Source organism: Urocampus carinirostris, chromosome 1 (assembly GCF_059441175.1).
Source record: "Urocampus carinirostris isolate Australia breed hairy pipefish chromosome 1, RoL_Ucar_1.0, whole genome shotgun sequence".
Classification (NCBI taxonomy): domain Eukaryota; kingdom Metazoa; phylum Chordata; class Actinopteri; order Syngnathiformes; family Syngnathidae; genus Urocampus; species Urocampus carinirostris.
In genome coordinates this window covers 43,180,036-43,195,367 of record NC_142349.1, presented here as the reverse complement: position 1 = coordinate 43,195,367, position 15,332 = coordinate 43,180,036, and the positions used below count along the sequence as shown (strand labels likewise).

Sequence of the window (15,332 nt, the reverse complement as noted above, 5' to 3'; positions counted from 1 at the left end):
TTTTTTGGGTCACATCTGTAGGACTCGTGAAAAGAAGTGGAGGCTAATTGGCGTTTTAATAAACGCGGACAGATCCTCCAGTTGTGGGCATGTACGTTTGGGGGCTAATTAAGCGTCAAACTCTTGATGAGATGAAGCTGTTCTGGGTCCCCGGCACGGATTAAATACTCGCCTTAGTCATGTCAACCCTGTAAAACAACGCTAGCCCCCACTTAGCACCCTGTAAAAGCTCATACTGTCAACTCTTACTGACTCTTGTTTGGAAAAAAAGAGAAACTGACCTGCAGAACTTGTTTCAGACGATGGGGAACAAAGTCAAGGGTGTTTTTTTTTTTTTTTTTTTTTTTTTTTTTTGCAGTTGTGGGGACATCACCCGATTTCATAAGTTAAATTTGAACAAATATGGTATGGAGAGAAATGTGTATGGATGCACAATACTCACAGTATGGTACTGGGAAAATGTGATCAACTCCAGCCAATTATTGAAGGAATGCATTTTAAATTATTACTTTTTTTGCAAAGGGCTTCTATCATAGGAAAAATTGGAAGTTAAAACACAATTATAATCACGACTGAAAAATGCCGCAATTTGTACAGAATTTGAAATAAAGTGAATTGAGATTAAACACCGACTGGAAATTGTGAATGCTTCCTCACAAATTAGAGTCACAAAAAAAAGAGGGAACAGGAACAGAAATACTTTAAAAGAATACTCTTAAAAATGATTTATGACATTACTGCTAATTCACAAAATTAGATGATATTGTGTTCACGCAAAACAGTTCGCACTTTAGATTTTACTTTTACAAATATAAACTTAAAAGTGGTAATACTATATTCAGTGTTTACAATAGAGTGCCCCCCTCCCCTAGCAATGCTTTGTTGCTGCAGAATGTTTGACTTTAGCATCGACGCTGTGTCCGTGCAGGCCGTTGTTGCCTAGCGAAGTGTGACAGTGGTGTGATTTATGGCTTATTATTGAGGCAGCGTAGCCTATCGCCGACTCGTTATGAGTTTACCTTCGCATAGATCAGCATACGCATGTCGCATACCAATGTAAACAAATACATAGAAGTACAACAAAACATTTTGGGCCACGTTTACACACGCTAACGAGACGAGCACCACGTCCGGGTCCGTATAAATCACAACAGGCTGCTAGCGGTTTGTTTGCAGGATAGCTAACGAGTGGCCGCTATCTAAGACAAAATATGTGGGAGATAAAATTTTGTCACAGATTCCTACCAACAAACAAGTTTTTGGGCTCCAATAAACCTTCACACAGCTGTAGCCGTGGAAGCATTTGCACATATTCTGATGTCCTCTCGTATTGATATAATGTTGAGTAATGAATACCCTCAGTCTTCAAGTGATTTGTTAGCCAAGATGGTATTGTGTGAGCATTCTTTGAGCTAAATTGCAGGTGACTCTACAAACAGGCTAATGCAGTGCATTCATAGTTAGCTTGCTATACAAGAATGTAAGTTAAAATGTATAGATAAATTAAATGTCCTAGCTGTAGCATTAGCCAACATCTGACACATTTGACCAAACTTGACTTGAGCAGGACATAAATCAACACTTGTTGTTCGGCCACTAATAAGTTTGAATTGCTTGAGGAATTGAGTGATTGCATTAGCTCACAATCGCAAAACAGAAGTAAAATCCAAGATGAAAATAACTAATCTGAGGTTTTTTTGGGCATTTACCTTGAGCACTGACAATCTAACACAGTGCTAGCACTTATCATTGTCGGCACAAGAGTTCCAAAAAAAAATAGACTCAATAAATGAGGCAATAACCCAATTTTGAGGTAAATTTAATATAATCCAAATCACATAACCAACCAAAACCATGGTTGCAAATGAATAGTGCCCATACTGCAAGGACAGACTTGAAAATGTGTTTATGTGCTAGTTTTGTAACAGGGTTGATTATTTTAAGAATACCTTGTTGTAATTTAAAAAGTTAGTGAAAATGAAACAAGTGCTCATGCTAATTTGGCTCACAATGCTGACCTTAAAAGGATACTGTGTAATGTGTAATCACTAAATAGCATTGTATTGTTTAATGTGAAATAAAGCCAGTGCCAAATGAGCACTGTGTAGCAGCAAGATGCCAGACAGACATGGCGGCAAATACTCAGTTTGGATTACGCTATGTAAAATAAATACAAATCTATCGACCTATGAATATGTACAAAAATGAACATTAGTTTGATGCTTTTATATTTTAAAAGAAGTGGAGAGACTGTTCAGCCTATCAGAATGCACTGTGCAATGATGTGTGATAATTAGATACAAATCTAATGCTATTTGGTATGTCATCTGTATCACTTGTTGTCTAGTGATTGAGTGTGACCCAGGTTTGATTCCTGATTAATTTAATGTTTTGAGTTTTTGGTTAGCAACCCTTACGATCATTGCAAATTTTGTATCGTCAGTGTACAGTATAGAGAGCCTAATGGTTATACGTGTAATAAAATGACAGCTCTTACTGAAGTCTAAATATCATGCGCTTTATGGTCCAGCACACCTTACGTTTGAAAAATTAATGACAAAATACTATTTTGGGGGGGTCTACCTTATAACCCAAAGCGCCCTGTAGTGCGGGAAATTTCATACCTTTTATTTAATTTTATTTGAGTAGAGTTGAATTAAATTGAATCAAATTGTCTTTATTGTCTTTGGTTTCAATATTGTGAAAGATTGTATGCAACTGCATTGAAAATGGCACTCCAGTGTCTTAAGGGGCATCATTTCATGTGGTTTGTCTTGGGCAAGTACAGCCTGGTGACGCCCATCCCTCTCCAAATGTTTCAACCTGGTCTTGAACGGGGTCTTTTCGCATGACTATCAGAATAAAAGGCAGAGACAAATATTGAGAAGTGCAATAACCTTTAGAAGCAACTAAAAAATCCCAAATAAGTCACACGGTATATATTTTCACAGTTTTGTGCGCTCGTTTAGGGTGTTGATGGCCCAGGGGAAGAAGCTGCCGGGTTTTTGTGTGTAAGCGATTTCAGTGGCACGGCAACCACCCTGTCTGAAGGTTAACCACCAACGTTGAACGTCACTTGGCCCGGGGCCCTCCTTCGTCCTTCACCCTGAGCTGAATCGCCACTCATGTTGGCCCAAGCCAATCCCAGATGGCTTGAAGATGGGGGTTACGGCGAGGTCGATGGAGTTTGGGGATTGGTGGGGGGGGGGGGGGGGGTTGGTGGTGGGGGGTGGCTCGGCCATCCCTGCCCATCTGCTTCATTTCCCTCGTGGGGAGTTTGTGAACATCACGTCACCTTCACCTTTTTTACAGCTCGGTGGTGGCATCCTTCCGTCCATTACCCGCCTTGATACCATAAATTTGCGTCACTCCATGCTTATTTCTGCTACACCAAGTTAAAATTGATGATCAAAGTAGAATCCAGAAAGGCAGAGGGAATCTTTAATAACATAATTCAAATAAAATAGCAGTAAAAGTAAATTATAGTGGAGTACAATCTTTATATACAACTACTGTAAAATAGAATACAGGACTCGAACCTGAAATCACAAACATTAGAATTAAAATTGCCAGCACACTCCACAATGAACAAGATAAACTTTTTAAAGTTTTTTAAAGACCTTAAAAGGAAAAATGAGAATGGCAGAATAGGTGTGTTCCTTGTTGGAGACACCCGTTCTATGCGAAACCCATTTTTCAATACAACTGGCAAGATATATATTTTTTAAAGCCTTGCATGCAAGTGAAGGGTTGTGACAGCCCTAGTAAATATACTGTCTCTGAGGCTGTTGCTTCCTTTTTTAAGGGGCCTGTAGTGCAGGCGTCTTCCAACAATAATTAAGTAAATAAGTAAGTAATTAAGTGCAATTCCGACACAAAATAAGTTTTAAACATAAGAGAATTAGGGAATAATATGACATTAACTAGATTAATCAGTAAAACTGTACTTCCCTTCCTTTAGAATTGAATATTTAGGCGGGGGCCTCAAACTATCATCCTGCCAGTGTATGACCCCTGCTGTATTCTCCTCCTAGTGGACAACATTTTAAAGAGATAGCTGCTGGGATGAAAAAAGTCCTTTATATGTTGTTGACTCTGTTAAACGGGTGAAACAAGACCAGAAAAGTGTACTTTTTCTCATAGCGTTTGCAGTATTTCATTGATTTACAATAACCTAATTACGTTTTTGCAAGCGGAATGTCTAATTTCAGAACTATAAAGTGAATAGCTCAACACACAATCAGAATAATAATAAACACATGTATAAGTGATCTTTTGATAATTGAATAAATGTCAGAATATCAGCATCTTTACCACCCGGATAAGCTCGAGGACATGGCGTCCCAGCAACCTTTTTACTAGCCGTGTGGCGCTGTTGCATCTATTCCAGTTTGTGGTCGCCTGCTGACAAAGCGGCGACGCGGCAAAAGGGTGCTCAATGAGGCGCGCCTTGTGAAAGCTGTCGCTTGTCCCCTTACGCCCGCGATGTGTTCTGTCAGCGGGAAAGCAAAGTAACTCTCATTGCCTGTTTTTTTGTGTGTTTATTTATTTCCATAGTAACGGGCTTCCCGTACCCTGCCACAAGCGCAGCGGTGGCCTACAGGGGGGCTCATTTACGAGGTCGAGGGCGAGCCGTCTATAACACCTTTCGCACGGCCCCGCCGCCTCCGCCCATTCCCGCTTACGGAGCGTAAGTTTCGCCTAACAAGTTGGTGTTGTTGTTCTTGTTTTGTGTCTGTTTCAGATCACTGCCTTGCACTGCATGAAACTCAGCACGGTTATTTTATCCTAAATGCACGCTATGCTAGAAATAAGAACCAGGGGACTGGATATTCTCATATAACTATTTACTGGATGCCAGAAAGATTGAATACACAACTGTAGGGGCTTTTTGACTCAACCGCTTCCTTGTGCCAATGTGAGACCCAATGGCCTTAACTTGTTCAAACTAAATTATGTGTGCAAGAATGCTATTAGATAGGAATACACCAAGCAAAGAAGGTCACAGCAACATAGCAGTTCAGCTCAAGTCTTCTATCCAATATCTGACAGACCTTATCTAACAATCTCTTTGTTTCAGTGGCTTCAAGCGTCACTCAACTAAACGTGACCTTTTGATTCAACGTTTGTAAATGCAAAAACATGCATGTGGTCTTCTATTAGGCAATAATTATTATGACAGGTCCGGCCCCCTTTGCTTAAGCCCGAGAACCAATTCAGGGATCCAAAAGGATAACTATCTGTGCACAGAACTATACCAAGAAATAGATACAAAATTCTAAACAAATATTTATTTAAACATTAGCTGTAAAAATATGTTGTGTAACAAACAAAACACAAGACTATCTTCTGAGAGGCCCAATCAAACAAGACCAAAATGGACAATCCAAGATACTCGTATTCATTTAATTACTGCTAAAAATTCAGTCATGAAAGTGTGAGAATTAAAATTGTTGTTACACCACTAGAATATAACATTTCACATTTGAAATATTGTTTTCCTTCTTGTAATATTGACTTCAGTGTCTTTTTGAGTTAAACTAAAGTCTTCTGCCATCTTCAACATCAGGTAATTTTGCTCCTCTGAACTAAATAGTAGAATGTTTAAAAAAAAAAGAATTTAAAATGAGCAAACTTATGTTGGGGGGTATTGGTTCTGTATGGTGGCCATTCCAGCACATAAAACCAAAACGCTTACCTTAAATGTGTGCATACTATATAAATTAATTTTTTTGTGTCACTGGTCAAAATTAAATTTAAAGGAAGATTGAAGTCTACTTGAATCATAAGATTAGAGACATGCTGTGTTATTCTGACTTGCAAATACATTTAATATTTAAATTTGTACTCCAATTCAGTTTGTTGTTTTTTACATAAATAACTACTTGAAGGGTTACTTGAATTAATCAATACTCAACAGTGGCCAATATCTTAACCGGCCCTATTTTTGTGGCTGTTTTACATTCGGTAACTAGAGTATGTTGCAATCAACGATATGTGAGACACAATCATGAAAACAAACCAATTTTTCCAAAACTGTATAACGTGCTAACAAATGAAAAAAATGAAAAATAAGCCTTTAACAAATATTGACCACCTTTGGGGGTAAATTATTTGTGCAACCTCTCTTTTGCTGGGTCACAACCACAAGTTTGAATCCTAAAATGTGGCAAAATGACAAAATGTTATTGGGGGGCCTGTACTTTCTTTAGTCACTGTAAGTATAAAAAGAAAATTATAATGACATAAATTTCCTACAAGCTTAATCCACTCAAGTCCCACAAATTGTAATATTTCTTAGGGTAACATTTCTCCCTAGTTTCCAATGAAATCGTTTTTTTTTTAAATAGTGAATTGGGGGCAGCACGGCGGGGCAGTGGTTAGCGCTTGTGCGGCACAGTTCATGTCATGGGAACCTCCTGCGTGGGTTCAAATCCAGCTCCAGACTTCCTGTGCGGAGTTTGTATGTTCTCCCCGTGCTTGCGTGGGTTTCCTCCGGGCACTCCGGTTTCCTCCCACATTCCAAAAACATGCATTTCAGGTGAATTGGCCGCTCCAAATTGTCCTTAGGTGTGAATGAGCGAGTGAGTTGTCTGTCCCCGTGTGCCCTGCGATTGGCTGGCAACCAGTTCAGGGTGTCCCCTGCCTACTGCCCGGAGATGGCTGGGATGGGCTCCAGCCCCCCCGCGACCCTAATGAGGATAAGCGGTAAGGCTAATGAGATGAGATGAGATATAATTTAGAGAGTTACTTTTTTCAATAAATCAGCAAGTTGAGTTGAGGAGCGGCAAGTCATCCCGTTTCAGTCAACATGAAAATTGACTCCTAAAAGTTTGGCCCAGACGCTTTATATATCCATCCTTCCATTATGTGCACCGCTTATCCTCAGTAGGGTCATGGAGTGCTTTATATATAATGAGGTTTTTCTCAATCTTGTGAACTTTTACATACTTATCTTCATAAACAAATGTGTACTTGCATTTTCTCCTTTGTTGAGTTAGTGTGGAAAAGGTCCTTCAGTGGGCGTCGTGTCCTTCCCCCCCAATCATGAGATCGCTTCTATGCTTATTTTGCTCTGTGTGTTTGGCCGTACCAGCTACAGCACCTAAGCCTCAGGGAACACAGATAGCGTTAGCATTAGCGCCGACCACAAAGCTGATCTTTTGGCGCTGTGCGGCCTCGCCGGCACTCACTTCGCTTCTTATCGGATGTTGCCTAGGGAAAAGTCCCTTCTAGCACCACTAACCACCACCTTGAATGCTCCTTCTCACTTGTCAATCAAAAGTATGAATACAGTCCTGAATGTACCTAAAATAACTATGGGTTGTAAGTTTACAGACTATAATCATGACCCTACAAATTCACAGCTCACTAATGTATCTGATGGAGATGACTTGGACTGCAACCAATGACTATTTTAATAGTTGTCTAGTCACAGACTATTGAAACAATTAGTCAAATAATCCAATGAATATTTATCTTTTTTCATAAACATATTTGGTTAAAATGTGTGGCCAATGAGAGTAAACACAAGTTGGTACGATGGAAAATATTTTATTGAACCTAGTCTGGATTGGTAAAACAATTAAATAAGACCAATTAGGCAATGCGATCAGTTAGTAGTAACACAACTCCATGAATAAACTTTTGTCCATTTTTTAGGGACACGCAAAAAATAAAAATCAAGTAAACATGTTTTTATTCCTGAAAGCCAACAACAGGCTCATTAGCAGCAGTGCAACACTAAATAAAACAAATAAGATTTTTGTGAAGTACATTTAGTGGTCAACCGCAAAGTCTCTTACAAAAGTACTCAACGATCCTCAACAGTTCTAAAATAAATCTAACAACTTATGTTTGTTCTTTGGACTGCAATAACTTAATTTCAAATGGGTTTTTCAGGCACAGTCCGGCATAACGCTCAGGCTCTCTCTTGGTGTGAAATATACACGCATAAAATACACAATGCATGTCATCTATACTCTATTGGCCCGAATGTTACTTGAATCTTTCAGAGGCAAGTCAGAATCTGTGTTGTTTAACTGTCTTGTGCGCTGGATGAATGTTCATTCGTCACCAATCTACCGCAACGAAACGCAAGGTCTTCTTTACAAACTTTGCAAGTATTCTTTTCATTGGCCGTAACCACGCTAAAATGCTCCCAAATTTAAAAAATTGTGATACGCGTACTTGATGTTGGTGCCACCATTTATACTGCTCGAGACTATTTGCTATTGCACATATGCAACTCTCAGCAGAGATTATATTCATAAAATATGCCTCTCTTTGTTCGAAAAACGTGTCTGGCTACAAGAGTATACAATTAAGACAACCGTATTTTCCGCACTATAGGGCGCACCGGGTTATAGGGCGCACCCCCAAAAAATAGTTTTTGGTCCTATATCTTCCATAGATAAGGCGCACCGGATTATAAGGCGCTACAATGGGAACATCCACAAAACAGTCAGATGATTCAGTCAAACTGATTACCCCCTCAACATTCCCAAAGCTTGCAAAGAAGCAAATACGTGTCGTAGACACCTGCGGATGCGGTGTCCGTACGATGTCACTCAAATGCATCGTTTCAAATATCATTCGGAAGGTTAAAGTCTTGGGATTCAAGAAATGCCAACCATTCATTAGTTTCTATTTTCTTTTTGCTCGCAACTTTACTGTGCATATGACAATAAACACTTGACAATTGAGTTTAATTCACTCAACTCACCTAAGTTCTCACGTTCAATAATGATACGCAATCATGGTCTTCTTACAACCGTGAGTGTGGTAAATCCAGGAGAGTAAAATATTTACAAATACAGACTAATGAAACATGTTTCTTTATGGCGTAGTTTAGCAAGCTTGCTATTCAGTCATCTTTTTGGCCAATTGCAGGGTTTGTTTTGGCCCTCTAGCCTATCCGACGCTCCGAATAACTTCAGCCAATAGCGATCGATTTAACGGATGATTGACACATCTTTTTCGGCCAATTGCAGGGTTTGTTTTGGCCCTCTAGCCAATCTGAGGCTCCGAATAACTTCAGCCGATAGCGATCGATTTAACTGATGATTGACACATCTTTTTCGGCCAATTGCAGGGTTTGTCTCTGCCCTCTAGCCTATCCGAGGCTCCGAATAACTTTAGCCAATAGCGATCGATTCAAATGATGATTGACACATTGGTTAGCCAATGAAACGCCGGTATATAAATCCCAGCATACACCGCGGACTACTCCATGTTCGGGGGAAAATCGAGTCGGCGGCTGTTGCGTAAGTTGCGAGACCTTGCGATTTAATATTGAGCCATATAAAGCACACTGCATTAGAAGGCGCATGGTCAGCTTTTGAAAAAAATTAAGACTTTTAGGTGCGCCTTATAGTGCGGAAAATACGGTATTTCTTTATCAGTTTTATCTACAAAGTTGACTAAGTGTTGCAGCCGGTTGACAAAAAAAAACAAGCACTTAAGTAAAGCACTAATTTGTTGTTGTTATTTTTTTTAGTTTCAGTGTGTCTGTTCAATTAAAAGGTGACATATTCATGTTTCCCTTTTTTGTTCCTCACAGTGTGGTGTACCAAGATGGCTTCTATGGTGCTGAAATATATGTGAGTATATTCAAGGGGAGAGGAACTGGTGTTATGCAGGAGAGGGGGAAATCAGGAGAACAATGTGATCCCCCCACAGCGTTGGGCAGCATCCCTGGTTGCCAAGTCGGTGTCGATTATGCTAGCGTCTCATGTGCCAAGAAACCTGACAAGAACACTAAAGACCCCCTCAGCTCTCAATGCCCAGACTTTCTGTCCTGCATTCTGCCATTTCACATATCCGTGTCACTTCCTCGGGCATAGACAGGTTGTCCAAGTCAACAACCTCCTAGCCTCTCGTACTAAATGTGGTGGGGGTAAGACAGACTTGCCCGAGATAAGAGGGGTGGTAGAAGATAAGGGGATTAGTCATACCCACAAAGATGTCCAGGCTGGCAGTGGGTGGCTTCAGGGGTAAATGCTGCCCTTGATGGGAAAGACAGTGAGATAATAGCCAAATGAGTGCCGTGCCCCCACTATAGGGAGTGGGAGAGGGGCGCAAGCCACAGGACTACCGCAGAGATGACAGTCACTTCTGATTTGAATGCTTAGAGCATTTGAGAGAGAAGCTTGATATGATATCAATTCCTCCTTCCTTTAGAGATGTATGACCCTCAGCCTCTTATACACCCAGCCCAAAATGATGGGACCATGATGTCATCTATTGTTTATAATAGACCCCCATTGGCTGGATAGATTTTTAATTTGAACCCCGCCGTCAATTGGGTGAAGTCAGCCCGCCTGCCACTTGACCCCGCACTGACAAAATTGCCATGCTCAACATCACCTTATCATCATCAAACAAATGGCTAGGGCACCCCATTATCCCAGAAGCGCTGCCTCTGTCACCCACTCTAATAGAAGTACCTATGTGCCATTAAAATTGCAATCACAATTAGGGAAAACAGTTAAAAAATGCCTAGAGGTAAGGTTGGACCTAAAAAAATTCAGACCGACCCGGCCCGAGTCACGGGTATATAAACCCAAACTCGACGGATTAACCAGATTTAATAAACGAGCCGGGAATAAACCCGAAGCTGTTTTACTCCGACTGTGCGTACTTCAGCGCTGAACTGTCCGTTCGGCTGGACCAAGCAGTTTGGGGTTATTAGGGGTAGAGTCCCTCAAATCAAGTACACTGCCTAAATGAACGGTTTGAGGCGAAGTGCGCATTTCGGCGACGTTCAGCGCACGAAAGTGAAACTGAACAAAATGCTACAAGGAAATCAAATTCTACTGATTCCAAGCTGCAAAAGTGAAAGATATGGCCCAAAAGCAGCATGGCTGACTCCCTATCGGTGTGTGTGAATGGGTAAGTGTGAAGCACATTGTAAAGCGCTTTGGGAGGTCTTCATTGACTTGAAAAGCGCTATACAAATGCAGAGCTTTTACCATTTGCTTGTAAGCTATTGGCTAAAAGCAGAAATGACGTCTGACATGAAGTGGAAGCCGTGCATCTTTTATACCAGTACTGAAAAAGAACATTTTTTTGGATTGAGTGATTTTAATTTACACTGATAGTTTGTTAAGCAGTTTCTTTATTTAAATAATTCCTTGAGTAAATGTAAGTGCATGCTGTGTAGATCCCTCACGATGGGGGAAAAAAATAAAAATAATAATTTGGGTCGGGTCCGGGCCCAAGATCCTACCGTGCACTAATTTTCCTCACAAAATGAAGGCAGTCAATGTCTTTATAATCTTGATTTCGGAGCGAATGAGATAGGCCATTTTTATTGGATGGGTGTTTGCTTTATTCCTTCCCACAATGCCTCGGAACAAAGAAAATGGCAAAGTAGATCACTCCAATAAAATAGATAAAGAAATAAAAAATATACCTCTCTCCATGACTACACAGCTAACCGTTAACCAGAGAGCAGAGAGCGAGAGAGAGCGAGAGAGAGAGAGAATAGGAAGGACAAAATATAGAAATAGATACAAAGACAGATAGAGAAAGAGGAAATGAAAGACAGAGAAAGAGACAGAAAAAGAGAGAGAGGGAGAGAGCCACACAGAGGGAGAAATGAAAAAGAGAAAGACAAATAAAGACAGAACAAGAGCAGAAAATAGATAAAGAGAGAGCAAAAGAAATACAGTGGGTGAGAGAGCAGCTATAAGGGGGCTGGCACCCCATCAATATGTATTGATTATTGATGGCTCCGACTCATGTCGTTTTCTTCATAGGGGAGGCTCATGGAGCTGTTTCTTTCGCGAACTACACATCACTTGCCGTAATCCTCACAAATATCGCCTTGATAGGCACACGCTCACCGGCCTAGCGAGCGTCTCTCTTTTCTGACCTGCTAACAAATTAGCACAAATCTCCCTCACATATGTCACTTATGCTAATGCGGGTGCACGTGGGCGCCTTGCGCACGCACGCCGCGACACGGCACAATAACAAATGTGCCGCGCTGTCGTGTGCACCATTTGACAACGCAGGCGGTGGTGATTTATGGCCCCGTGTTTGCCGTCGCGGCTGCACTCGTAATCAGTCCCGAGGCGTGGTCGTCCCGCAGGAAGTAAGCCGCCCGCCACTTCCTGTCCCCTGCGAAAAAACAAACAAACCCAAAGTGAATGAGGGGGTTGTTGACTGTCGGGCTCGGCGTGAACCTGTGACCTGAATTCTCCACGAGCTTCAATATGAGCGGGCACTGCATTATTAAACGGCACCTGAGCGCGGCGCGGGTCCCAGATGGGCGGCCACTAATAGAAAAAAGTTGGGCAGCTCCATTTTTCACAGACATGAGCTCCTTAATTCTTTTCGCACTTGGGCAAATGAACCAGTGATGTGTCGTTCGCAACGTATCGTTTTTTCGAGCCGGCTCTTTAAAGTGAACCGCGAGAGCCGGTGTTCTTCCGAAATGTCCTATCCTGTCTGGGCTCATACGGCAGTAATTTTGTTTTCATTATAATCATGTAAAACTATCAACACAACCTCTGAATTATATCAACATGATAAAAAAAGAGGATTGGCATATATATACATTCAGTGTGAGATGACCATATTTAACAAACACTATGCTAAAAATACACATTTGAAAAACAGTATTTTGAATTGGACTGAATTTGTTGAGTATATAAAAGGTAACACTAAAAGCACTCTGTGGTTCACAAGCAGAAGGGCTCGGCTTTGCGGTCCATTGCGCATTGACAGATGGCTCATCTGAAAAGGACACAGTGTTCTACCCTGACAAGACGGCCTATCATAGGCTGACCTGACAGTAATTATGTTTTCTTTATATCAAGTAAAACCAGCAACACTGAAACTCAAAAGTGTTGAAAATTACTTAAATTGATGAAATAAAGTGAGTGCTGGCATGTACAGTATACATATACTACAATATTAGTGCAGTCAACCAACACCATGCTAAAAAGCTACCACAAAACAACATGCAAGATTTAAAAGCAACTTAAGAAAACATAATTTTGAAGCAGTGATAGCGTCAAATACGAATAAACAAATATCATAATACTCCCCACTTGCAGAGGCACTAATCACTATCGGCATTGTGCGTGCGCATACCCCTAACGTATTCAGTTACGCATACCTGTCAACCTGTACGTTTTTAACGTACAAAGTACATTTATTATGCATTTTAAGACGTGTACGACGTACAAGAAAATCCAAATTTGTCAATGACGGGTACTAACCGGTATACACCGACTATCACAAAACGTCAAATCAATCAAGTCAAACGAGTTTGCCGTGGTATCCTCTGTCTCGGTATGGTTGGGCAGTAGGCTGCGAAGATGCTCGCTAGCTATCCATTCAGGGACATTCAGTCTTGTCTGCCATTCGAAAGAGAAAATGTTATTTTTGCTTAATAAACTATACTACGAGGTTAAAATGTGAGCATATGTTTTGTAGGACTACCAGCAACTACCTAACCTTAGTTTCCTCTCTTTGTTTTTCAAGGAAACATGGTGAATTTATGTTACATGCAATTTAGAAATTGTATTTATATTGTTCGTGTATTCTATAGAATTTTTCAGTAATGGAATAATCCTGAAGTATTTCAAAGTAATTCAGTTACATTACTCCAATACTATAGTATTCTTATAATGGTACTGATTACATTTTTCAACAGGTAACTAGTTACTGTACCGGATTACATTTTTAAAGTAACCCTCCTAACCATGTTAACCATAGAGTGTAAAAACAAAGGCTATTATAATATTGTCTTATGATCCATTTTTAAAAAAAATGATTATTCATTCTATGCATAATTTTACATTACTATTGGTGATTATAAACCAAGTGAGGCATCACCAAAACATCTGAAGAGCCGTTTGGGAGTTGAAAGAGACGACTCTTTTCAGTGAGTCAATCTAAAAGAGCCGGTTCTCTAAAAAGAACGGAATTCCAATCACTAAAATGAACATGCTCCAACCGTCGCCACGCCGAAACCACTGCCGCCTCTGCCACAGTCTTACATGATTGGCCAGCCGGCGCCGTGTCCAGGAAAGAAAAAGGATGGTTAATAATGCAGCGGAAACCTCTCGGATCTCAAAACACTGCCGATTTGAGCGCTCGGTCAAACATTTTGGTGATTGACGTCCATATTTTGCTATCATTCGAAGCCCCTACCATCGGCATCCCCTTTTGAATTTTTTGGCAGACAGTAGAATGGATTTTTCTAACCATGCATATCCAGTTGTACAGTAAGGTGCAGACTTTGGGTAATTTTATATACCGACATGGAATCAATACTCAACCAACGGGAGGGAATTACATTAAAAATCCACAAAAAAAGATAAAGTGCAACTTGTCTACTGCTGAGGCACACTAGTTTGGTGTTAGACCTTGTCTCTTGTGCCGCATGGAATCTTACAATTATATATTTATGCAAAAATCTGTGCCATTGTTTAATATTTTTGCTCTTATCTGGTGATTTTCCAATTAAGATGCTGTTTAAGATTGCACGACAAAATATAGTAAAATAAATCAAAAAGTAAAAATCTTGCCCATAATTTTGCTGAATTTAATTATTTTCATATTTCACCAAAAAAAGGTAGAACTGGTAAAAAAAAATACTTGTTCCACTGGCAGATACATTTTGATCAAAATGTTTTCTTTTTTCTAAAAAACAGTACAAAATGCAGTAAAACAGGTGGCTATAAAGTAAAAAGCCACACTGAATAATCTTCAATGATCCATTTGAAAAAGGAGATGATTATTTATCTATCTGTCCACCTTGGTCATATCCCTCAAGAGGAGTGACCGACAGCAAGACAAACACATACAATAACAAAGAATGTAAAAAAGGGGAAAAAATAGCAAATAACACACACAAACATTTTTGGACCATGGCCTACCCAAATGCCCAAACACCCAAACAAGTTAGGCACCGCGGCACCCAAGTTGGTCATGCTTTTGTCCCTCCAGATGAAACAAGAAAGCGGCCTTGTCACTCGGGTCAGGGTGACACAACACACTCTTTTGGTCAACAGCAGGGCCCGACAGCTTTCACTGGTTTACCCCTGCCGCATCATACAGGTGTCCTGCCCATACCTTAGAACACGTCCAAACATCCCACTATCCTTTTACAACACCTCTTCACTCATTCCTATTACCAACAAGAGCTCGAGCTTCCACTATATTTAGACCTCTTACCTGCAGTGCACTCAAAACACCATCCATCCACGTCAATCTCGGCCTTTCTCTTGGTCTCCTTCCATTGACTTCTGCTCTGTAGATCCTCTTCAACATTCGCTCCTCATCCATCATCTCCATGTATCCAAACCAACCGA

General features: G+C 40.5%; 1 protein-coding gene across 8 annotated transcripts in view; it reads left to right on the top strand.

Moving 5' to 3' along the window:
- The window catches only part of LOC148374750 (RNA binding protein fox-1 homolog 3-like), a 600,089-nt gene that overhangs the window by 558,643 nt on the left and 26,114 nt on the right, over positions 1–15,332 (top strand). For all 8 annotated transcript variants that reach the window (XM_088340502.1, XM_088340486.1, XM_088340513.1 and 5 more), the window contains 2 exons: positions 4,558–4,690; positions 9,563–9,602. In XM_088340502.1, coding sequence (XP_088196628.1) covers positions 4,558–4,690; positions 9,563–9,602 — 173 coding nt within the window. The remainder of the gene's footprint in view (positions 1–4,557; positions 4,691–9,562; positions 9,603–15,332) is intronic.